The 26631-nt window shown below is 40.6% G+C and overlaps 1 protein-coding gene across 2 annotated transcripts; it reads right to left on the reverse strand.

Moving 5' to 3' along the window:
- LOC145890672 (E3 ubiquitin-protein ligase HECTD1-like) lies at positions 1 to 25343 on the reverse strand. Of its 2 annotated transcripts, none has more exons than XM_082981807.1 (48): positions 25055 to 25343; positions 24657 to 24891; positions 24179 to 24283; positions 23970 to 24092; positions 23265 to 23386; positions 22304 to 22457; positions 22018 to 22076; positions 21520 to 21746; positions 21131 to 21207; positions 20436 to 20658; positions 19944 to 20091; positions 19495 to 19681; positions 18163 to 18370; positions 17067 to 17324; positions 16649 to 16824; positions 15854 to 16003; positions 15147 to 15303; positions 14781 to 14923; positions 14573 to 14706; positions 14061 to 14268; positions 13459 to 13595; positions 12912 to 13081; positions 12461 to 12614; positions 11426 to 11633; positions 10989 to 11097; positions 10287 to 10501; positions 9569 to 10054; positions 9242 to 9354; positions 8489 to 8732; positions 7937 to 8032; positions 7583 to 7748; positions 7199 to 7357; positions 7010 to 7125; positions 6486 to 6729; positions 5893 to 6121; positions 5610 to 5658; positions 5183 to 5479; positions 4614 to 4741; positions 4048 to 4297; positions 3322 to 3459; positions 3070 to 3219; positions 2657 to 2776; positions 2305 to 2441; positions 1874 to 2023; positions 1567 to 1739; positions 1107 to 1257; positions 901 to 1045; positions 1 to 489 (listed from the first exon to the last, which is right to left on the reverse strand). In XM_082981807.1, the coding sequence occupies exons 1-48, from the start codon at positions 25192 to 25194 to the stop codon at positions 352 to 354; spliced, it is 8106 nt and encodes a 2701-aa protein (XP_082837933.1). In that variant the 5' UTR covers positions 25195 to 25343; the 3' UTR covers positions 1 to 351. The 2 variants fall into 2 exon arrangements, with proteins under 2 accessions (XP_082837933.1, XP_082837932.1); XM_082981806.1 differs by having other exon boundaries at positions 14573 to 14709.
- Positions 25344 to 26631: the final 1288 nt, after the last annotated feature.

A 26631-nucleotide genomic window follows, 5' to 3' on the forward strand; every position in this document is an offset into this window, starting at 1 on the left:
TGCACAGGGTTTATTGAACACGGCGCAATACAAACAAGTAGGGGGTGCACAAGTTGCATTCAGCCATGAAAAGTAAAACGATGAACAAGAACAACACGAGCACACACGCAAATGTCGGATTATAGTTAGTGAGAAATCCACTTGCAAAGGAGAAGCCATCGGTTGGCAGAAAATCAATGTGAAAAATTATAACATTAGACATGCGAGGCGAAAGTCGGTGCACAGTCAGCCGACAGCGAATAAAACTAATAGCCGTAGTTGTACAGAAAATATGACACAGGTTAGAATCAAGCGAAGCGAAAGCTGCCTATGTTTTTGGCGGGCGTATGGTAGGTAAGAATGGAAGGGCTTTTAGTTCAGATGGAAGCCCTTCTCTCTGGTTGCGTCCAACAGGCGTTGTCTGAGGATCTCCTCCGACGAATATTCAGGAAGTTTTAGATAATGAACGCACGTGTTGACGGAGGGAAAACTCCCGTCTCCTGAGTCGACCTGTATAAGTGCGACATATGGTTGCTAGGCTGCATATTGCTGTATAGTTTAACGAGTCACGAACAGAGTTCGTAAATAACACTGAAGCCCACAAAATATTGGGCGTTTATTCCTTAATTTTATCATCGCATAACTTGTTTGCATATCAACGCGGAAAAAAGTTATTTTGAACACTGAACGTTCTTTCGTTGATGTAGACATTGTTGAAACGGCTTTTTAATTAGTTCAGTCCAGTTTAAACATTTGCAAATACGCCGAACCCCAATATTATAGTTCAAGCCTTACGTCGAACCTCTGCATTGCAATGACATATGAAACGTTAAACAGGCTCACTATGAACTTTCTGGGCGTTACAATACGCAGAAGTCGCGACGCATTGATTCCATACGTTTCAAGACAGCTGTAGCTCACCTTGCGTACGATCGTCAGTCGCGGTGTTAGGTTCGCCAAACCGCCAGGTGGCAGCGAAGAGCAGCCAGTGGTAAACTGCAGGAAGGCTTTCCGTTCGTCGCCCGTCATACCGCAAACAACATTGACGAAACGGAGAAAACCGGGACTGAGCAAAATAAAAAATCGGGGTCACCAATGTACAAATCAGCAAGTGTTCAGTGACCAACCTTTCTTTGGTGAAGCCGAGTTTTGGTTCCGTGTAGTTAAGAACGTCTTCGCGCGTCCAGGTTGGTCGTTGGTCGCCGCACAACATTACCTTTAACTCGGCTGGAGAGAAGAGCAGGAGGTTGGAGGCCGGGAAGACGCTACAGAAACCATCTGTAGAAAGTAGGAAAGGTAAAGGTTCAGTGGTGTATCAGTGAATATTAAAAGTACGCCACTCCTTTCCAAATTTGTATCGGCGGAACTAGTCACATATATGCAAGAGCCATAATAACCATTGAGAGCTACAACTGGTAACCGTTGCACTGGAGCTTTTTAACTAGCAGGCATAGAAATTTTTTGGGCACTGTTTGCAAGCTCTCAGAACAAGTCAATTATGACAAAACAATGGGAATTTACTACTGCGTGACAAGTAGAAGTGTCCATAATTCTTAAAACGATTTTCCCCATTAAAATACTTTTCACCTTTCAATGCTTCCAACTGTTTGCGAATGCCACTGTAAAGCACGAAGTCGAGTGTGAGATCAATGTACTCTCTGGCGTTCTCTAGCGTCAAGTCCACGTCGTCTCCACCATCCACTAGGGGATGTGAAGAGTAGCCGTAGACAGACGAGGACGGAAGGAATTGGAAGGTCAACCTTAGAGAACAGTTGGATTAGAAGAGGACTTCTCGCAAAGTAACTACCACACTCAACCGGTTGCAATGACAACGCTAAGTTCTTCTTTATTTCGACACAAAGACTGAATGTGTGATATCAATTGTATTTGTTACCCGAGGTCCTCGACGCTACATTTAGTGCCGTTGTAATCCAACTGCAAGCTGTCGACCCTTCTTCGTTTTTCATCTGAAGTGAGAAGGTGGTCACTCTCGATTAATGATTTCTGTTCGCAAATCTGCTCCAGCTTTGCCAGAAACTGATGCCTAAAATCAGCAATACCACAGTTACCACAATGACCACTTAGATAGAATAAGAAGTATTGTGTGGTTTATTCAGTAGGTGATGTGATATCCATTTGAATGGTGCATGGGGTTTCTAGACATTGATTTGTTACTTTAATTTACTGAGATTTCTGCCTCCTCCTAACAAACGTTGATTAGCTATTATTCTGTTTGTTTCCACATGGTGTCCAACTTATATTTTAATGTTTAACTGCTTTTTCAAGATCAACGTTCACCACCTGTGTTTTAATCAAGCCATTTACCTCGACGGATCCACGACCTTCAGATCTTCCATTGAAAGAAGACCTTTAAGGAAGGAAATCCTCTCGGTTGCGATCGAAAGATGAAACGAATCTTCGTCCTCATCTGCCGACTTGCCCTTCGCATCATCCGACTTCTCCTTGAAAAAAAAGTATTGTAAAATCGACAGTTTCCACGCAACGTGAGGAAGATAGTGTTAAATCCTTGCATGTGCGCACAACGGCAAAATGTTGCAGTTATTTGCTCATAAACCACCATAACTTTCACATCACCAAATCAGCCAAAAGGAACACACATAATTTCGTTATTACCAGCTATAAACTCAACAGTAGTTGCCACAGTGACACGACTTACTTCGGGCTCATTGGATGTTACACTTGACCGATCCGTCATGCGCCGCTGAATTGAGCTCGGTTGAGTGCACAGGATTTTTAGAAGTTGATCGCTCAGAGGCAAGTCGATTAAACGACTATCCTGCACCAAACAACATTGTTAGGATCAGGTAACTGCATGAAACGCGAAACGCGTTGCAATTTAGAAAAAAGTTTGTCACAATACGAGAAAGCCATTGGGAATTTCAAAGTTTTGCTTGCTGCAAGTTACGTAAAAGGAATTATATAAGTGTAACTGACATGAATTAAGCAACAAATTGAACCCTACTTTGTCACTTCCTCGCATCCCTTATTTTTAATAATCTCCTGATCTTCTGAGACGGACAGTATAGTTCAACTAATTCGTCAATAAAATAAAATAGTGAAGTAAAATACCTGAAGGCACTTGGCCAGAAGGGAGCCAATAAACCGGAAGAGGGAAACCACCCGCCTAATATCGCCACCTTGTGGCAGGGGAGCGGGGAATAGACCGCATGAGCGTTGTACGTAATACCCGGCTGCTTTCACCCCTTCCCCTATGTCGACCTGTATCAAAAGAGGCATCAAAGTTACCGCATATCCGTGCGTTTATTTAAAACCAGAAAAACTGTAATATATGCATAGCGCAACTGTGACACTAGTACTTACATCGCGCTGTTCCGGTTCGATGAACATGTCGTCGACCAACCAGATGCCGAGGTCTTTCCTCTGTAGTTCGGCTGCGACGAGAGCGTAAAACTCGAGAGTTGGTCCGAGTCCCGTCCCTTCCTCATCGATAAACTCAACCTGCGAAAGTTATAATTATTCTTTTTTTTTCATTCAACTTTTCAACAACACCAAAATGAACTTACAGTATATGCGACACATAGAAACATGTCTTTATTGTATACATGAAGGCTTGCGTTTAAATTGATGACATAACCCAACGTGTTTTTCGTTGTCGTGCATTACAGCAATGTACTTAAGAAATTGCATACATATAGATATAAGAGACTGCGGCAAAACATCCGAAACGTCGAGAAACGTAGACACAATAAAATTTGCCAGAAGAGCAGTATTTGGCAATAAAACATGCCTGGCAACGTCAGTAACAATTGATTGATGGTTGTTAAGTACTCAAGATCGACGTTGACCGGACAGGTACCACAAAGTGGAATCTAGCGTGCCTGCTAGTGTAAAAGCTAGCACAGTGCCACTGCAACAGCTGCACTGATGAGACCTCACAGGTCGAAACAGTGCGTGTACACACCCTGTCTGCAGCTGACCAATATTATTATGGCTTTTTTTGCACATTGATTGACGTTTAGTTGTGTCAAAAGCAAAAACTGCAAGATGCCAAGTGAGACTCCATTTTGTCTCGTCACTAATTCTCACCTCGAGCACAGACTTTTTGCGTGCGTGAATAGTAAGCACGTTCATCGCCCACTCAAGCAACTTCCGCTGGTCACGCGGCACTTTCACACGCTCGTGACGTAGTCTTCCCAGTTGTAACAGATCGTTAAGACTTCCGTCCTCGCGTCGTCCGGTTGCGGCTGCCATGGCAACTGCGCTCAACCCGGTATTGCGAGCTCCATGGGAATGTTCGAACTGTTGCTCGGCGCGGTTTTGAAGCCACACGATCGACCTGACGAAATTACGACGTTATAGAACGGAGTGTAGGACGATTAGGAAGAGTTTTACAGTTCTACATGTACGAGTTTCGTTTAATAATTACAAATTTCCGACATTACTGCCCTCTTAACCACTCCGACTGTAAATTTATCTAATTTAAAGTGTCAACGTATCGCGCAAATTCACGTACAACGTTCTTGGATGTACTTTTATAAAATTAGCCAGGAAACTTGGATGTACTTTTTATGAAATTAGCTTGGATGTACTATATGATGAAATGACACCGAAACTGTATAAGGCACGTTTTCCAGAAAGGTAAAAAGACCAACCTTGCAGTCCCATACGCGGTGCAGCAAAAGTATTTGTGTCTTGTATCGAACGGGAAAAGGAAAGGACATTTGTTCACTAACGAGCCACACCAACGAGGCAGAGCATCGCATGCGAGACAAAGAAAGTCCTGGAAATCGAACACACAAAGGTTAAGAGTGTCAGAGAAAAGCTAAATTCACTGAAACAAACAAATGAGGATCTGGAGGGTATGTGTTATCATCATTTTTCGTGGTGTAGACTGTAGAGCCCAGTGTACATTCTAATCCAAGAAGTTAAGTCAGGAATAGTAGGATCTTTGCCGTTTTTTTATCAATATTGTTACATTGCCTTTTTTTGCAAATTATCTATTTTGTAGGGTAGGTAACATACATGTAACTTATTCGTACCAATTAGCTAAGTATGCGAGTATAACTGAAAACCACCACTTCGTATTTAAAGTATAACAAAACGTTGGTTTTGCAGCAATGAAGTGTATCAGGATCCGGCTAGAAACTGATGTACACCTACTTCTTTGAAAACCACTTCCAACCCTTCCCTACATATAAAACCAAACAAAACGATTCCATACCTCTGTTTGCTGATGTAGTTTCGTCGTGACTTTCTTGCTGACAAAATCCTCTTTCGAAAGTCCACATCGATTGCTTTGCTCCTCATCACAATCCTCCATCTGGTAGAGAGTATAAAGAACCTTGAGGAACTGGAGGACGTCATCTATTTCCTCCTCGTCCGATCCGCATCCTTTTGAGAGCTCGAGATTGCGGAGGTTGCCACTTTTATTTTGGTCGAACCCCTTGGAAGTAAAGGATGTCGGCTCGCTGGATGGGAGGATGGGTGATAGATTATTCCTCTTCCACTGTTTGGACTCCTTCATACAATCAAATGTTATACGGTACGGTTATGCAACTTACTTAAAATCATCTTCCTTTTTCGTGTTCGTGCAGATTTTTCATTGTTGAAAAGAGGATTTAAAACATGTAAATACTTGGGTTGGTTACCTTTGTTCGTTTTTCATGATTCTCATTCTTCTCCTCCCAGTAAACAACCCTGGAGATTCAACAAAAACACGGGTTGTAGAAATAACAAAAGCAGTAAAATCAAAATAGTCAGTAGTAGTAAAAACCAGCAAGAAATTCAGCATTAGCAACAAACTAGTTTCATCTCGAATTTGTTTCTATCTTACACAATTATGTCAAAAGAGTAAGGCATTTCCTGCCTTCGCATCAAACCAGCGTATTCCGGTTTTAACCGGTTCTACATCTGTAGCAATGGATGACTTACGTGTATGTTGGATCCCAGATCTTGCGCAACTTGGTCGGTTTGGCCGAACCAGTCGTGGCGATATGAAGTTGTTGTAAGCACTGAAAAACAGTTGTGTCCCTTGAAAAAGGTATTTCAACCGGCTCTTTGCCGCCCTCTTTTGATCCACGCAAGACCAACTTTAAACGTTTGCCGCAGGAGGGCGCACCGCGTCGCTTCGACTCCGACAGCAGCTCGGATTCTGGTGTTCCTGCAAAGAAAATCATACTAGCTATAGTAAATACGTTGCCTGCGGTATTTCTTTGTTCGTAATACTGCAAAGAAATGCAACACCTAAACTTAATGAGATGAATATGTATTAAATATACCTTTGGGAAAAACGGTCCTTTAGAATGAACTTGTTTTACACTTAAAGAAACAAAGTGAACCGGCAAATTCTTTCGTTGTTAAATTGTAATAAAGAGATTATTTGACAGATGAAAATATGGCAACGAGAGTGACTGAAGCGGCTTACAGCATAACCTTATTCCATGGTATTACCAAATAACACAGCTTTAAATAAACACTGTACATTAAACAATACGAAGCATCTAAAAACGGCACAAACTCGTTACCCGGTGGTGGAATATCGAGGTCCACAGTCTGTTGTAAGTTCATCCTCCCCGGCCGAGGGTCGAAGGCTGGTATCAGGGCTGGCAGATTACGTTTGATCGTGTAATCGTCATCCCAACCTCTGTTGGATGAACTGCTTCCACTGCAGCCGCCACGGTTGTTTTTTCCGGTGAATTCGACTCCAAGCAGTGCGGCGGTCGTCGCGAGATCGTTTTCCGACATTTCCTCGTTTTCCTCGTCCTGCATCTGAGGGTGATCGATGTAGTTTAGAGTTTTGCGCTTACTCGATGAATTGTATTTGATAAAAGAGAACGACTCAGCTTCTTGCACTTTCCGACAAATTTCTAACTCGAATTTATCACTAAAATAAAGGTAACGGTCACACAATAATTTTTTGCAGTGCACCATAACGACCATTGCAAGACTCATTTATATGGTCCATTTCTTACGAACCAATTACTTTACGACCAAAAATAAGCCCCTATTTTAGACACGTTTCTGTAAAAAAACGCAAAAAACAACATACCATTACGTCATCAAACTCGTCGTCATCCTCGTTTTCTTCGTCCAGGTTGTCGTCATCCATTTGAGCGAGAATGGCGGCACTGGTATCGCAATCACTCACCAAGTAACGGAGAAAGTCTACATAGGAAAAGTTGCATTTCGACACAATCGTTCATAAAATTACTCGGCAGTGAGCATTCCCATAAGTTACCTTCGCTATCGTTGCTCCCATTACCGGATAATGCATGACTGAGCGCTTGTAGCACAGAGCTGCTACTCACGACTGCAGAGGTCTGGATCGACTCGCTTGTCACTGTAACAGGCATGGCGAGGTTTGGAACACTGTGAGCCGTCGTTATCGGATTCGAAGCTGCATAAAAAAAAGGTTTGTTTGTTAAATCACTAATTCACTGACGCTATGTTTTCAGTGTTGTAAATAGTGCACGAATGCTTTTAGTAGCGATGTAAATTCAATGCCAAAGCACGCTTTTTGATAGCGCGGAGCAGTTAACACGGAAATCCCGCAAATTTAGCACGGATGTTGGTCGATACATGGACAACAAATACGTCACGACAAAATCACACAACAACGTACGAGTAGTGTCAGTGACGTCACGGGCGAGTGAGTCCTCTTCGCTGTTGCTGAGGTTGTTGACGTTGAGGACGGCCGTTGCGCGCGTCATGTTGTGGCAGAAGCTCTCCATCATCTGCGAGGCTTCTTGGGACGAGGAAAGGTTCGGGACACTCACACTTGCGCTCACCTTGAAGAATTACCGAGAAATAATTAAGAAACAGTTCGTTGCAAAGCGTTCGTATTCATCGAATATCAATATTTGTGTGTATTTGAGCAAAGACAGAAGCTTTTTCTCCGTGCGCTTCGTTACCAAAGACACAAAACCTCCCAAAAAATTGACACAACAAGCGTAAAACGACTGGGAACTTCGCGTACCGGCTCTCCTGTGGTAAGCAGAAGGTGGTTCCCCTCAGTACCGTTTCCAGATCGATGGGCAGATGTTGAACCGCTCGCTGGTCGGAGCGAGAACTTCTGTTGGGAAAGATTTTTGTAGCAAATATCCGAACAATTTAAATAAAAAAGAAGATCGTGTTCAGATGTTTCGGCTCAGTCATTTTTTTATATGTTACTTGGATACAGTTACAACCCGTTTGAAAATGGTTAAAGTTATAAATTACAACTTAATAAATGTGCAGTATCAGTTTTATGTCTACGAACTGTTTCTGTTGGTTTTGCAGTCTTCAAGAAGATTGACTTTTGTATTCTAAAGTACCCAAGCTTTCGCGAGTACCTCTCGTTTTACATCTGATGAAGCGAGAGGTTCTTGCGACAGCTAGTAAAAGTCAGTCTTCTCACAGAACGCCAAACCAAGAGAATTCAGTTCAAATTATAACTTATTTCTGAAGAATATTGTTTACGACAATCTTTAATACGCGTTTAGCTGTTCTGCTTACCCCCATAGAGATCATATGCTTTTGTTAATTATACCTTGTCGACGTCACCGTGCACCGACTCGAGGGAAATGCTTTTCTGACTTGGTGAAGGGGAGAGGCTTTCCTTATCCTGCGATGACGGCAAGGAGGTCGTAATGGCGTTAGTGGAGCTGAGTGCGTCCACCTGCTCTTCACTTTTCTGCACCAGCATCTGGAGGACGTCCAGTTCGCTCAGAGATTCGGCCGGAAGAGATTCCGACGAGGAATTGTTCGAAGCCCCGCTGGGAGCAACCACTTTCCTGCGAATGGAATTTTGGCTCAATGTTATACTCTGTATTAAATTGCGGTAATAGGTTTGATGCAAGATGTTTTAATATAATATTGAGCCAAGGGTTCCCAACCGGGGGTAAATTTTGTAAGCAAGAAATTCGCAAACTTTTCACTGAACGCCGTGTAGTTTTTGAACGGTTTTGGGCAAAATGTTTTGGCAAAACCAGAGGCCTTTTTTACTTCCTATATTATTTGCTTCGATGCAATATTTTTAAGATTGTCACAATTTTGTTCGGGTATATATCCAAAACCTCACTTTGCTTTCACTACAATTTTGCAAAACTTAGTATGTTAAAATATTGAGTTAAGTTTAGTCTTGAAAGGCTGCCCGGGGTAAATTGGAGAAAAAAGGTTGGGAACGAATGCTTTAGATTCTAGACCCTGTGCATTGCGAACTGCGATATGATGTTTAATGCAAGATGTTTCAACTCAAACGTGTGTGCACTATAGCCACAGGCTTATGAACCATATACGGTACCATGATGTCTTGAGGGCGGCATTTGCATCTGATGATTTTTCGGTGTCACCCGCTCCATCCAAGAGCTTCGGAGAACTTATCGGCCGACGTATGTTTGGCAACACCACAGATTCCTGCAGATAAATACGTAATGTTGTCCACAATTTACGTTACAATCTAAAGAAGTTACTGTATAGTTTATACAACTGGCATACGGCCATACAAAAAAATCAACTTAAGACTGCTATTTGGAGAAAGACTGTTAGTAAAACTATTAGCAAGTAAACGTTAATAGACCTTCCGGACACAACCACAAAATGTCCATACATCCTCACAACCCCCACTTACCCCAGCACAGAGCTTTCTAATTCTCCTCCTAACAAAAGCTGGCTCCAAGTTCTGGTACGACCCAAGTTGACAAGTTCGTCCATCCAAAAGGTCGGGACTTTTGCTCGGATCCAGCGCCAGATCCACGTACTTATCCTCCTCTGGCATCTCGTCTGCACCTCCGTAAGAAGACGAAGAGGAGCTGGATCCGCTCCTCGCCGCGTCTTGCGCATCTCCGCTCTCGGATTTCTTGGAAGAGGCCGATCCTTCCTTGTGGCTCTTCCCGGAAGACTTGGAAGAGGATTTTTTGCCGTCCCGGTTTGATCGAAATGCTTTAACCATGGAGAGGACGGATCGCTGCGATTTCTGCGACTCCCCGTTGTTACTTCCATCTTTCTGCGAGTTTCGTCCGGAGTCTCCACCTCGTGAGCTGCTGTTCCGGTGGTTGAGGCGGTAATTTCGGTATGAGCCGACGGGTGCGTCAGCAGTTGAGTGTCGCGAATAGAACTGTGAATTAAAAAAAAAAAGAAATAAAAAAATTTATGGAGTTAAAACAAATTTCAAATCACAGTCAGTCAAGTAATTTTAAACGATTTGCAAACATATTTCGTTTTCTTAGTGTAATCGAAATGCGATTGATGTGCGAATAGATGTTATTAATATAAGTTACCACCCGTATTTTAATCAATCATCAAACGTTTACACCAAAAGCTTGGCCGTGAAATTGATTGCAATTTACCTGTTCGCATCTTGGGTGGCGACCCGAGCTCTGGAAGCGGTTGTTTCGAATCAACGACGACAAAACTCCGTGTCTTGATGAGGGAGTGGGCGGCCGGTGGGTGTCGCCCTTTCCATCGTCGTCTTTGGAAGAAGCGAGCCTAAGATCATACTTGCCGTCCGCCCCCATGCGGTACATGTTGGACACGCCGTTGTCCCAAGTCACGTCTAGCCAGCCTACAAACAGCAATGTGTTGACCACCCTGTTTGTGTGAAAGCATCAGGAGGATGTACTGAGTAAGGTGTGTGTGCGAAATTCAAATGATGTTAATTTTGCGTTCACTTCAATGACATTCTCATTTTCTGTGTTCCGTGAACGCGGAGTATTGTGGAGGTTTATCTGCATTCGTGAGTGGTTCCTTGCGACAAATATTAGCAGCGATGTACGAGTTTTATAGTGCATTAAAATGGCAGAAGAAAACAACTTTTGTTTTTTGCTGTTACAATTTCATGCAGACTAGCTTAAAAAGTCACAATAGTTTCAAATACAAATGAAAATTGACACAAATGGATTACACTCGTTTTGGGGATTATTGACCAAGCCTTGGATTTAATGATAAACACAAGATTTAAGGTTATACTGCGACCGACAACTTGTATGCGGTCACTTGGTCATAATATTATTCAAAAAGCTAACGTTGGTGATAAAAAAAACACTTTTTACCGTTGACGACGGCGGCGTTAACAGTTCCCGTCATTCTTCCGTCCTGGTTTCTCCACTTCCAGTCCGGACCTCTCACTACTCTCGCACCCGGAACCATCTGTTTCAATGTCTGCAAAGAATAGAAGATTTAATTAATAATTTTCTCTGATTTTCGTAAAAATATTTTGAAAATGACATTATTTTTTACTGACAACGACTTGGCAGAACACTTACTGAATGTCTTTTTGTTGTTTACGCGTTTCGCAAAATTGTACGAAGTGACTATATCCTATATGTGATCAAATTATATCAATCATTGGATAAAAGTAAAATTCCACGTCATCAAATGTGCATTCCCCCATGAAAATATTCTTTCACACACGTCTAACAAACACCAGAACATAGCAGCACAAATTCGATGCACTTTACCCAACGCCAAACTGATAAGTTCTGCATACTTGGGATTTAAGCAATTTCCTCTGCTTTCTGAGACTGGCTCCTGGCGGATCGTCGCAAACCCCAGTGACCAATCCGTAAAGTTCAAAGCCGGACACAGACAGGTAGGCCATCTGCTTGCTCGAGTTTTTCCCATTCTGCTGCAAACGGAAGTGACGCCAACCCTTGGTCTCGCCAGGCTGCAATGGGATTTCCCAGCTCGCCGTGGATCTGTGAATGTTAATTGTGCAGAGAAAGAGGTGGCAATACCAGATATCATTGCTGTAGAGTTGTGCTTCTCTACGGGGGTGCGGCGATCACAAAATGCTAACTTCAGAAGATTGTTTGCACGCTATATTATACAGGTTATAGCATCTTTCATGGTAACAAGTGTTTTGACCGGCGATGTAAGTAACTGCCGATCGAAAAAATCGCTGGAAACGTGGTTTAAAAAAACTGCCTTTGGGACAAACTTAGTGCTCAATTTTCTTTGCACAAACGATAACGTGATTTCGCTTGTGTTGCGTAATTGTAGATCGCAATTTCGAGCCATACGAAACTGCATGTTAAGCGTCTTCATACGTGTAATCAGAGAAATGTGCCTTCATTTTTATTCGGTTGGAACCGAAGAAAGCCGAAAAGACGCGATGCGGTTTTATTGCTTTTTTAGAAAAAAGGCCAGGGGTACACGGCATACTTTACGCCAGTGCCAGATATACTTGACTGCATACATTGCTGGCGGTTCTTGCGGCAGGGTATGGGTATGGTTTAAAGAGTCAACCTCTATCACATTGACAAAAGTCCCAAACACTATCTAAATGCTACACCACAGAAATCAACTTGTCGCTAACGCTGCCAGGCATAAACATAGAAATCAATTAATCATAGAGCAGGAACACCGAATAAATGCATTTGTTGCGACAACCAAAGGCAAAAGTGAAGACGGTTGAAAACTCGAAATAGAAAACAAGGTCAGTTGTATGTGAAGTATGGCTATATTTATGTAAATGGTAACAGTGTAGAAACTTGAAGCGCGCAGAGGTGAAGTTTGGACTTACCCGGGTTCGTTAAGCGACTGGTCGTCAGTATGAGTGAGCAGAGTTGTCCAGTTACTCCCATCCTTGGATGCCTGGAAAAGCCAGTTGCGCAATGCCGACTTGCTGTAACCACGCGAGTGTCTCAAAGTGTAAGTGGACGGAATGATCCATAAACCTGCCATTGTATTCGCTTTAGTAAATTATTTCACAGCTCAGACCAGTCAACAATACTCTTCAGATATCGTTAGATGGAATTCGCAATGAGTGTATCGTTTTTGACTAAATTCTTTCTTAAAACCTGGCCTCGGAAACCTTTCCAATTGTCCAAGCATACGCGGAAACCACAAATTTTCATGCTATTGCTACGTATGAATACATATGCTCACTATGCATTATGGGGATCAAAATGAAGATTTTCTTTAGACCGACTACTCCACGCTTAGTTTTGTTTATAACTGTACCACCAACCCACCGAAGTCAATCGCAATCCAAGCGTTCACACTGTCGCTCGTGTGGCAGTTATGTGGTGAAACACTCCTGCATAAAACATCCTCTAAACGACCGTAAGGCAAACTGCGGCCATCGGAAGAAGTGAGGAAGAGTAGACCGTGGTGAGCCGGATTAACCCAGTCGTACGACGTTCTGTAAAAACCGAGCAACGGTTAAGAATCACTACTGTGTCGGATTTTTTCACAACCTATGAGTTTGCTAATGAGTCGTTGACTAAAAAGATGTTGATTTTCAGTATTGTACGTAGTTATAGAGTTGTTTGCAACGTTTTATATCCTTCAGCTGATATTAAGTTTAAAAGAGGTGAGGGAGTTCGGTTGTATTTAACAATATAAATCTTTACTGGTTATAAGTAAACAGAACGGGGAATCCATTCTTCATTACTAGCCCCTCTTATCATAACAAATCAAAAAAGCCTCCATTTTTGAAAAGCCAGCTATAACTGATTGTTTGCGAAACAACCACCTGACCCACTTAACAAATTGGGAGAAGTCATCATGATCGCCCACCTCGCGTTTGTTCCAATCCAATAAACAATTCCGTTCTCGTCAAAGTCGCTCGCGTATTTGAATTTCGTCTCTCCTTCTCGCAGTTTCTTCACGAAACTGTGACTCGTGTGGTCGTAGTCGTGCCACTGTTTGGACGCCTTAAAAACGAGACGAAAAGCCAATAAAACATGAAACTACCACCTACGTATTGAAAGCTACGGGAGTTTTGTTGGAACAATAAAAGCAACCTTCGCTATCAAGTGGATACAAGTCATATTCATGTTTCGACAAAATGTGCTTGTTAAAAGTTTAGGCAAGACGTGGACAAAACCTATGTGCTAATTATATCTAAACTCTCCTCTTACAATGGTGATTATCCCACATATACAACATTTAATATTTTCTTTCTGAAATGAACCATTTTCCAACGCCACTTGTTGTGCGTGACACAGGTGGAAACTTCACATTTAAAAATACTATATAAAATGAGTGTTTAGTGTTTAGCGAAATATGTTTTCCTTAAAATAAACCTGCGTCTTGACACGAGGTTACTTTATATTGTAATTTTCACGCACATAAAGTCCTAATTATAATGGCACAGTGTAAAATAAAGTCGCACTGACCATTTTGAGAAGATATCTCTCAAGGTCCCTTGCCGTTGCCATGGTTTCCATTTTTAGTGTTCGTCCGCTGTAATCAACCAGGCCACCATCCTTCTTCTCCTTGGCGCCGCCTGGCGGTGACTTGCACTCGAGCACGAAACGCAGTTTGCGCGTGAGAAGATGAAGTCCGCTCAGACTACCTTGTGTGTCGTACAAATACATAGGGAGCCTGTATGGAAAATAGTATTGGGTTGGAACAAAAGCTGTCTAAATGGAGTTAAATGGACACCGAAGTAAGAAACAGAAATAGACCGATACATTGTAAGTTACAAGTTGGTACGTTAATTGTTGGTGAAATTAGGGATGTAGTTTCGATGTCTACTCAAGTAAGTCTGTTTCGACCAATACTTGCATGATTAATGAATAATTCCCAGTTTGGCCAGACGCGAACGATTTATTGACGATCCGTCTATCAAAACTAACTACAACCAAATTATGTTGAAATTGTGAAATGAAAAGTTAATCGATTTAACCTTTCAATCGATTCCACCACCGAAATGAGCTTCTTCACCAGCATGCGCACTGTGCTGTCCGAACCATCGCGAAAAAAAGTTGACGCGAAAATCTTCAATCTTTGCTCCACATCGAATGCGGTTCTTCCGCAGTTCTGCTAAAAATAAACCCAAAAGTTCACATGTTTTAATGTTCAACTTGACACTGTATGTCTGCCAAAGGTTGTACCTCATTGGACAGTGAACGGAGGAGCGAACGAATGATTCCACTGCTGTAGAGATCGAAGGGGGAAAGCGATTTGTCGTTGGCAAGCAATGTTTTAAGTTCGTTGAGGTATCGCTTGTACGCCTCCGCTTGTAAGTCGTGAGAATCTATTGGAAAATAAAACAAGATTAAGTTACATTTCATCCCATTCGTTGCATTGAGCACGAAACACTTTTTGCAAAATACAAACTAAATGCATGTAAATTTCAAATATTACCACAGTAAAATTTGAAATTTACATTGAAGTTTCACTTGTGTCACAAGTGTTGGTAGTCAGGTTTTGATTACGTGAAGTAAAAACATTTTCATTGTTAAATCCATGTACATTACCTTTGGTGAACTCTTCTCCATCGGGACAGAGTTGGTTGAGTTTGACGGCAATCTCTTTAAGTTGAGTGACGATTCCTCGAGGTGCGTCGTTACGTGATTTGAAGTATTCGATGTACAAGGTTTTGGCAAGGTTCCGTACCTTTTCCTTCAGCTCATCCTACAAACAACGATACAAGTTTCACATTAAAAGCTAAGATCAAAGAGCGCACAGAACAAATTCAGACCACATGGAAGAATCGTATGCTTAATTGCATTGTTTTAAATTAAACCAAAGTGTTTTTGCCTCGTTGGTAAAGGCTTGTAAGATGTTTTTGTTGATTATTATTTACATGATCGAATATACACAAAAATATCATTCAATTGATTTGTAAATCTAAATTGGAAGGGCAAAAAAGCGATATTTCTTCATGCTGACCTTTCAATGCCAAATAAAATACACAAAAAAAGGAACAATGGTGGAGTTGCGGTGAATAATCCCATTACTAATAACTAATTCAACATGTTTTTGCTGCTTGAAATTACCTCAGTGTAGAGTTAATGTGTTTCGGAACGCCTCTACAGTCAAGAATTAAAACCTTATTTGGAAATCCGAACCAAATCGATTTTTACAATATTAACAATTTACAATACATAGTGAAAGTAACGCATGAAAACGGAAGTTGAAAACGACACAGCCCTAAAAAGATAACCTACATAGCATAACCTACTTCGGTATTTTTCTGTGTGGAAATGTTGCTCTTTGCCACAGATTGACTCATGAAGTCGAAGGTGGCGTTGCTGTCTGGTGAGAAAGTGTGGCGGGTTCCTCTGTTCGACTCAAACTTAAATCCTTTCATTTCTTTCTTGAGGATCGTCGACTGAAATAAGACAATTAGCGATAAACGTTACAAGAAACGTAATATGTCGCCTGTTATTCGAGGAGGCTGCAGTCTTGTTTAAGCCCTGATTTGTTTGCATTTTACTCGATACCAGCACCAATGGCAATGGAAGAAAAACCGGGGTTATTTTAGGTATGTTTTAATCATAAATGAGTCAAAGCTTGCAATACCATTTTTTTCTATGGACCCAGCGTCAAAACATTGCCTCGTTGTTAAAAATTTGCTTCATAACAAACCCAAGCAACAGACAAATTATTCTAACGGCAATGGAGTGGTGAAAAGAGGTGTTCTTTGGAAAGTGTGGAAAATTTTCCAAATTTGGATAGTTGTTGCTTCTTGTGAAGGTTTGTATCAAAACACAGGCAAAACTATTGCCACGCAGTATTTGGCCAAGTTATTCCTATAGTAACGACTCAAATATTCGAACGAGTCACGTATGACAGCGGTACTTTAACCCTTTCCTCAATTTCGGCCCACAAGTCCAAAAACCCCTACTCCTGTCAGTGTGTTTAGTCTGCCTACAGTTACAACTATATGCAAATGGAACGCTTAATAAACAACTGACAGTAGTAGGGGTTTTTGGACTTGCGGGCACCTTCGACTTTCAACAACTTAATGAACAACCTGTTGGCCGTCGGTATTGGTGAGTAGAAGGTGGTCCTGCTTTTTGCAAGTGAGAACCCAATTCCCAATCGTGATCGAAACAGAGCTTGGTTGTGAGAGTATAGGCAATGCTACGCCACCTTGTGACGCTTCTACGTAAGATCGACGCAGTTTGTCGTAAAACTCGGCTCGACTTTCTGTGGATAAAAGTGAATATTCAGCGTGTTGGCCTAAAATTTTTGAAAGTAAAAAATGCAGAGGCAAATTTAGTCGTGTCATAAGTTTGCTAAATTTAGAAACAGGGCAATAAAATTTTGTAAGTTTTATCAAAACAAAAAGCCGCTTAGAAATGAATGGATCTCGCCATTTTTGCGTTACTTCCAAAAACTTGCGATATTCCTCAAAAAGGCTTGGTCCAGACCCAAAGCAATGCACTTACCCAAGCTGTCCGATCCATCCTCTGGGCTCCCACTGGAATACATGGTGGAAAGCTTTTCGTCGAGGACGTATCGAAACCATCCATTACTTCCGTGCGAAAGCTCCAGGGCAACCGCCGAGCTCCACAGGTAGAGACAGTCCCTACCTCGGGCCAGCGTCCACGTATCCAGCCACCTGTACAATGTTCCAGTCTTCATGTACGTGGCGTCTGGCACGTCGGCCGTTTTCACTTCGGCTTTCGGGTCAGACTTTTTGTCCTCTGCCGGGAAAATGTTAGATCGTTAAAGGCAGAAAAAAACTTTTTTCAACTTATTCTTTTCCCACATTTAAATGGGATTTTTTTTGGCGGACAATTTTAGAGAGATATTCGGCAATATTTTACCTAAATGGGGTTGCTTTTTATACAGATTGCTCTTATATTAAGCAACTTTTCCACCTTTGGGATATAAAACGTTAACAATAAGACTCTAAAAGATCCATTCACACAGACACAGTTGTATTTGTACATCCACAAACCAAATGACCTATCCGCATATTAACATGCTTTGTGGCTCATTGGTTAAAACGTTTAATGTCAAATAGCAAGAGTGCTTTGAGTGAACGGGGTCATGATACTAAAATACTTTGCATGGTTTTCATACATCATAGATCAATCACATCCAAAATTATGTTACACGATGCGATTTAGTAACGCATGTTGCACTAGATGGGGTGAGGCAAACAGATACGTTTGCAGACATTTTGGGTGAATAAATAATTTTTGTGCTATAAGAAAGTAAACTGTAAAAAAAAAATTTCTGTCCAAAAATCATTGAAAAAGCCTCTCACAAAGAGAGTCTACGATCTTTTTTGTACACTAACTTTGTACACTAACTTTGTGCGCTAAGTGAACGTTATATTGTATACTACAGATATATGCTTTCCGAAAGTTAGATTTCGTCTTTATATTGTGAAGCGTCGTTATTCAATGTTTGTCACTGGGTTACAATTTTGTACAACCAAAAATTTTTATGCATCGTGCTTTCAAGCCACCATTACTCTACTTTCTATCGCTCCTTTTAAAACGCCAAACATCCTATAATTAAAAGTCCACGTACCTCCAGAAGATCCGATAGTTCCCTTCTCTGGATCTGGCATAATTTGTTTGTCCGAACTATCACAAATGTAAGAATCGTTTCCACCCGATATGGAAAACACTTTGTTGGTGATCCAATCTCTCGTTATCGAGTCCGAGTAAGTGGCGGCGCATTTGCTCAAAAGATGTTGCGCAATTTCCAATGCTGCCAAACGCCCCTCGTCGTCGCCCTAAATACAGGGTGGTTAGTGAAGGCTACATGAGAACTCTGCTGAAACATGATGAGTGGCGCCCTGTCAATAGTGACTGAGCGCTTTTAATAGCATTGAGAAAAATTAACGCGAAATTTTAACCACATATCACACGCAGTATTGTTGACTTAGCAAGATGCAAAAGAACAGATTATGTCAATTTCACGTGGAAAAATCGAAGAGTTCCAGATTAGTTTGGCAATAGTTAAGTATACCATAATTACAGTACATGAGTTTAAAGGAATAACATATGATTAAAGGAAAAACTAAAGGCTGCTGAAATTGAACACAATCGAGAAAGACCGGAATCCTGGCAACCAAATCGCATTCCGATCAAATTTAAAACCAAGTTGCGGCTTTCGATTCATGACACTTGATCGCACTCAAACATTTCAGTGATTACAATATAATTTAATAGAAGGAATTGAGGGCCTTTATGCGCTTTTAAAAATTTGCAGATGTGGAAAAACTTTGCATCCACGATTACCAGTGATCAGCTGTTTTATCAAAACTAAAATGTCGATTTGTTTACAGCACCAACCCCTCTCTCCAGGAGATAGCAGATGTCGTAAATAGATGCGATTTTCCAAATCAATTTTGCCAAAACTAAGGTTTTTACGATTATTTGGCTTCACATAAATTTTTCTATTAAATTCGGCACAAATCGAAACACATTATATGCGATAATGACGTGATCGATTTGTGTAGACATTATTAAGCAGTACTGGCTCCTTCATTTACATTCACCACATTTCATGGGCACGGCATACAAATTTGCTGGTTTACGGTCAAATAGTAGCTTGGTTTTTCGGAGCATATCTAGGTATAATGTTATAAGCGAGGACCCGGGGTGGGTCAAAATACAACTTGTCAGGCGACCTTGGTTCACCCGCAAAGCTACCTGAAGAGTGTTCAGGACCATTTCCCATAAACAACCGTTATACATAAATCATGTCGCCCACGTACCTAGAAACCGCACCGAAGCGCTAATTAAAACAAATTGGCCATGTTTAAACGAAACAGAACGGCAATTATGCCATACACGCTGTAAATAAACAAAGCAACCATTCGCGGCACTTTAATATTTCACGTAAACACTTTACCTCGTGATCCAAGGCGGTGGAGACGACACTTGCAAGATTTTCCTTTACGTCAGGGTAGATTTGAGCGACATCTGCCAGCTGTTGTCCGGTGGCGTACTTTGCTGTTTTTCTTATAAGTCCGAGTACAGCTAATGATACGGTCTGGGATGCGGCAAGCTGGTATGTGTTAATGAACAAAGGCAGGAGTCTAAAAAGAAAAGGCATTTTATTCAAGACAAACATTATTTTGTGGTAAAAATCAATGCAAATCAAAAGATATTGCTATTATAAAATTCTAAAAAAAAGCCGAAACAACAGAAAAACTACGATTTTACACAAAAACAACAAAATAAAAAAATAAAACAGAAAAAACAAAAATTTGTGAAAAAGTTTACATATAACAGAAAACGTTGTTTTAATGTTCGATTTGTTGAAGTCACACTGCTAAAATACAATACAAATGTGTTTACCTGGTCAGATAAACCGGAACCATCTCCGGATCCCCTTTCACCGTCGCCTTTTCCTCCTCCTTCTGTTTTTTCTTCTCTTCTTCCTTCTTTTTCTCCTGTTGTCTCGTCTTCTTCTGCTGCTGCGCCTCATCCGACGAGATCCAAGTATCTGTATCAGTGACGTCACGATTTATCAGTTAAAAAACAAAAAATATGATACAGATGACGCGCTACTATTATCGGGTTCCACAACAAACTATGAAGGGTTCCATGAGCTACTGTCTTGTTTTATACTAAAACTAATCCCAAGTATTGGCTGTTGTAGAAGACAAAAGTTCCATCCATGGTGTGTGGCAGCGTACACTGGTTTAAACATTAACTAAACAGGACATGTATAACACCGCGTGCTGCGCGTTACTTGTTAGAATTGTCGGATTTATAGAATTCCCCACTTTTAATACTACCTTATCACGACATCATTCAAACATTCAAATGTAAACAGCTGCTGTTTACCTGGGTTTTCCAAAATCTTAACAACCTCCTTATGACCGTCGTCATTCCTCTCCTTGGCCTTGGCCAGAGCGGTCTTTCCCTCCTCGTCACGCAACGAGGTATCAGCGGAATGGAGGAGCAGGGTTTTGACCACGCCAGGTCGACCGAAGCATGCAGCGTAATGCAGAGATGAAGATCGCTGACCTCTGTTCACGTCGGCTCCCCTTTCGCATAAAAACTCGACCTGTGCAAGATGGGATAAATGATAAGCTCAGTCCAACACGTCACAAAAAAAATCTTTCATGTTGATGGCGGTATAGTTTATGTATCTATATGTAAAAAACGTGGAACACGTACGCGCAGTGTGAAAAGCTTGGGTTTATATTTACAATGTGAGAGTTTTAAATTAAAAATACAGGCAAGGGTTTGGGGGAAATTCCTAAGTTTCATAAACAACAACAAAGCATAACGGGTAAATATGCGGTTTTAAGTTTCCTGGCAACGACAGGGATAGGATTTGTCACATTCCCGGTAAAAAAATAGCATTACGGCTGGTTGAGTTGAAAGTTGACTGACAGGGGCCTAATTAATTTTCAACTGTAGTGATGCAGTTGGGAGCCAATAATAAATCTTTCTGAAAAACATTCGTGTCTACAGCGGGGTTGGGACTGTCCATGCAAACATGCGATGAAAACGTGTGTCAGACTGTCTCTTACCATTTCCTGAGTTCCGAATGCCGATGCCCAGTTAAGAAGGGTTTGACCCACGTCGTCCATGAAGTTGACATCATAAGCTGAAACACATAGCAATCATTACGATGGTTGACAATCGAGCGACGATTTGCCAAGCTTTGTAAATCCTGTCAGTGAGCGTCGAACATTTGGGATTCGATTTTTAATTTAATCTTACATGAAAAAGTCGTTGACATAAAATCAGATCATAAAAATATGAAAGTAGATATATGTACATTTACTCTTGGTACCCTCAGAAAAAAACGACGCTTATTCAAATAGAACGAATCAAATAGAGTACTTGAATGTCACGTCCGGAGTCGTAACTTTCTACTGCGTAAACTACGTTACAAATATCAAAAAAAATCCCACACCTCCACTTTCCACAGCATCAACCAACGCATCTGTATCCTTGCTTCGAATACAATCGATTAGTTGCCGGTGAGTACGTTCCCCGTCGAAGAGCTCAAGGCGACGCACACCCCCTGTAAGGCTTCGGGCACCCATTAGAAGGGCCATGTTGTGTTTTGGTACGGCTTTGCGTCCCTCGTATAGTAGGATAAGCAGCAGGTCGCACAGTCGGAGAGTGTCCATGCAACATCTGTGCAAATACGCAAGGGTCGTGTATCGGACCTACAGCACGTGATGGATTACTAAATACAGATAAATCCCTTAATTCCATAGCCTGTATGCCATGCATTTTATACAGTTAATGGAATTTGTTTGTGTGTTTCATTGAGATTATTTCAAAACATACAAATTTGCACCTGCCTTACATGGCTTCCTAAAAAGCACAACCAGGCGACTGCCATGAAACACAATGGCATAATGTGCTGTGCAAATCAAAATATTTTTATAAAAAGATGGCAAACCTTTCATCTCCTTTCAAAGCTTCTTCAATTGCCTGAGGTAGCTCAGACCGCAACAAGTCCTGGTACAAAATAAATAAATTTTCTGGCTGTTAAATCCTAACTTTAAACCGAATGAAATTCTGTCAGGATTTGGGTTTTTATGAAAGCACATTTTTGCATAACTTCTGTCTTTTTCAGAAAGAGAATGGCAGAAAAATAATTCAAAGCATCGGGCAACATGCATGATACATAGGTGTTGATTTTAAATACACAATTTTAAAACAGGAATAATAGTTAGGAAAGTTACATGAGTAAGTGCAGAGGAACCGCGACAGAGAATGGAGAGAAGGTTGATGATTGTGGTGACTCCAAAATTGGTTTTCGAATCTGGAGTTTGACCGTGCGCCCCACCAGGAGTACCACTCACACTTTTAGCTTGAGGTTGATTTCTGTTGCCACAGCTGTAAAAAGCAAATTCAGTGTAACCGTTTGATGCTAAATTACACTGGCATTTTGTTCAACATATAAGTAACCATGTAAATTTTTCGGACTTATTTGTTCGCATAGCTTGTATTCCCAAACAATAAGCTCCAAAATCAGTGTTTCTAAACCGGTGAGTCATGGCCCAGAGTTATTGTGGCAAAATTTGTGTGGCTTGCTATTTCGGAAGCACAGCCAAGCCCTCTTTGTTTTAGGTGGTCTCAGAAACTGTGCCATCACTGTTTTCGCTAGGTGAAACTGCCCTTTGTGTTGCCCGGAACATCGTTTTTATAATTCTCACAAGAATTACAAGAATTTTTTTAACAAGTTTGAACAAATAGTCATGCAAATCAAAACAACATACATGTTTGTGTAATCTGAATGTAAATCACCCCACTGGGCCACAATTCACACCCATTAAATTATGTTCAAATAAAATTGAAGTAATAAATTAGCATATCTCCTTAATATGATCTGTTCATTTTGTGTTGGTGTCAACAACAATAGTGAAGGGAGAGAACAACTAATTAAACCCATCAGCAATGCTGCAGATGGGCAAACCCAATCAATACTCCTTATTTGGCAAGAATCCTTGCTAAATTTATTGGAATCAGAATTGGCTTCTAAGTTTAATGGATCACCTTTGTTGTGCACAAAACCACACATAACCAGTGAACCCTGACACAACACACAAACAAGCATGGTACTTGATATAATGTACTGGGGATTTATTGTTAACACCCTATAGTGAAAGATCAGCTAATTTCATGCTATTTATAGCACCATACTTGGCAAGTCGCCTGACGAGTTCTGTCAACAGACCATGTGCATTCAGTGGGGAGGGGTCAACCATTTTCCTTGTAAAGCGGTCCGATATTGTAGCAAAGCACCTTAGTGCACCATCTGATACCTTTTAAAAAACATACAAAAGATTGCTGATTCTTGCCCATACAACAAAAATGCCAAACGCAAGCTGTGACTTGTGGAAACAGCCAACTAAGTAAAACTTGCCCTGTTGGCATTGAATTATGCCATGTGGGAATTAGCTGCACGTCACCAACTACTGCATCAGCAAAAACAGCTTTGTTTTCCACAACCTTCAGGGCACATATTGTCACTTAATCAACATCTCTAAATGATGCTTATAATGGACAGTTATATTGGATGAAGGCATGAATATTACGTACAATGGGTTTACATTGAGTAAATAGCCTATATAATGACCATGGTAGGTAAATTGAATTTACATTGATGTAGTGGTGCAACAGAAATGGTGAAACATTTAAATACATAATTATATATCAACAATATACATTTCATCATGACAATGTACACATGTAATGATGGTTGTAGAAACTCCTTTGGAGTGAAATATATTTTTTTAAATATAACATCTACAGAGCTGTCTGCCACTCTGCTGGTTGGATATTTGATAGGAATACTGTAATAATACAAAGCACTTATGGTACAAAAACCATCAGTGAAGAACTTACATGAGGGTCATCAGAGTGCAATAAAGTCGACAGGGATTTAACAGAATCTGGCAAGGTCGAGCTGCCCACTTCAATCTTGCTGCAAAGCTTGGTTACTACACTCATAGCTGAGTGTAGGGTGTCCTACAAAGACATGATGTATAACTATACCATACGTCCAACTGCAAGGCCATAGAAGGTTACCACTTTTAAGTTGTATGATGTCATACCTTATGAATAACTTTGTCACAGTTACATATGAAGGACAGTGTGGAAGTGAGCCCACCGGCATCAAAAACAGATCCTGGTTCTCTCGTACATATAAACTCCAGGACCTACACAATAGAATTTAATAAAAAGTTTAACAAAATTACCCATAGACATACATATGCATGAACAGTGGTTATAGGACAATGAGACCTGACAGGTGGAAACATCGACACAGACTGTAGCTTACATATCAACATGGGCTCTATTGCTTCTATACAAAAGAAAATGTGGAACAGACAGGCAAACATACATCAAGCAGTTAAACTTTTGGGAAATTGGGCACTTGCATTTTCAGGAAAACATAATTTGTCATTTAAAACTATGCAGCAAAACCCTTTGAAAGTTTATGGATATCTTATTGGAAATTGCTCCACTTAGACAAGACCATACTGCATGGGACCAAATGCCTAACAAACACAACATAACTAAAAACACTACCTTGACACATTGCTCTGACAAATCCCTGCTAGTGCGACTGTCAGGATTAACGAGCACCAATCGGTTGCAGATAGCCTTCACGGCACCTTCAACTGCCACAATTCTGCGTGTGCATTCAGCAGACACATCAAGATAGTATGTAACAGCCCGTGCTGTCACCTCCAGGACATTATCAGGGGCGGATTCATCCAAAAATATTTTGCAAAGAGCTGGAAGAAAGCTTCTTGGTGGACACCTGAAACAAAATATGATTTTTTTTAAATATAGAACATGTTACTTCTAATCAACTTGACGCATGGCATTAAAAATTTATTTTACCAACCAAAAGTTATATATGATAAGATAGATGACATTTTATAATCCTGTATGTGCCTCATGTTTTTTTCATTTTTACTTACATTTCAAAGCATCGGTCCACATTGTCAGACATAAGCAGCAACATGCATAGCTGCTCAAGTGCTATGAGCTGCATGTCTCTCTCCTCCCCAAATCCCATCTGCAACCACTCCAACAGCGTATCAGGATCAACATCAGCCATCGTGCTGATTGCTGTTGCTTGGTCTCAATGAAATTGAGCACTCTAAATAGTTGTCCCAAGCTTTCAAAATTTCATTTTCAGGATGTTTGGCTACTTTAAGGTAATCCAATCAATCACCTTTATACGAGTAAAATACTGTGTATATATTGTGTCCTGCAAAAAGATAAAGTGCAAGAAACATTTTAGAGTCATGAATTTGACAATGGACAAACTCTTGCCTGCGAGTCCGTATTCTTTACTTAAGAACTGTTCATACTACAGTTTTATGTAAACACAGTGCACATGTTTTGACTAGTTGTTGCAACTTTTAAGTTAAATGTTGTAAATATGGCAGTTCATGAACTGAAGTAGCTTTGATCTAACTTTGCTATGATGCCAATAATCTAAATATGACAGCTGAGATCACCATGTGAGGACCTTCATAGTGGATAATCCTGTCCTGCAACAACATGATACTCATTCATTTAAACTGCAGTGTGCACACTCTTTGTCCACTTAATTCTAGCATGGACCAAAACAAAACATATATTTCTTCAAACACAACACTTCACAGTAAGTCAATGAAATGAACACAGCAACATCAAGGTAATAAAACAGATAATTCCTGACACTAAGACCCAGTCACAAAACTTTTCTGCATGGAAATTACAAAACATTTTTTAGTCCGTCTGGATTCTGTGCAAACATGTTTGCTGTTGGTATCTTATACCAGTTAACATTAGAGTTTTAAACAAAAAAACATATTAAGCTGATCCAGGCTTTGAGAAAGCAGAATTATAATAACTACAGTAAATTTTGTGAATCCGGATTCAATTTGACTAGTAAATTCATCAGGATTAGCCAAGGTACTGCATAAGACGTTTGTTTCAAGCCTGACATTTTTGGATAGTAGGACATCGCCTTTATTGCCCACAGCGTGGACATTTTTACAACCTAAGATTAAAAAACACGGGAACACATGTTTCTGACCATACACACTGAATGCATTTATTTTTGGTGATGAATAGTACTGTTGACTTGAACTCATACGCACAGCAATAATGGTAGTCAAGTGACTCAGATGTTACAATGTTGTTGAGAACGATGCAGTGAAGCAAGTATCTAACTGTAAATAGAATAAACACACATATATATAATTAACTGGAACAGTGGTTTAATGTCCAAATGTACAGTTGATTCAGGAAAATCCACCCAAACCACATTACAAGATCAAGATGTGAAAAAAAACAATTTTACCAGGGATATATGATATCCAATGCTTTTTGTAAAAAAACACAGTTTGACAAATTATTTGTACCTCTAATTTTGTCTAAACTACGTGAAGATCTGGATTATCAACTAAATCCGAAATAGCCAAGGTTTATGTATCCTACCTTAAAATACTATTAAATTGTTTGTATCACTAACTAAACATAATAAATTCATTTCTCACAAAAC

This window comes from Ascidia mentula, chromosome 2, assembly GCF_947561715.1.
Source record: "Ascidia mentula chromosome 2, kaAscMent1.1, whole genome shotgun sequence".
Classification (NCBI taxonomy): domain Eukaryota; kingdom Metazoa; phylum Chordata; class Ascidiacea; order Phlebobranchia; family Ascidiidae; genus Ascidia; species Ascidia mentula.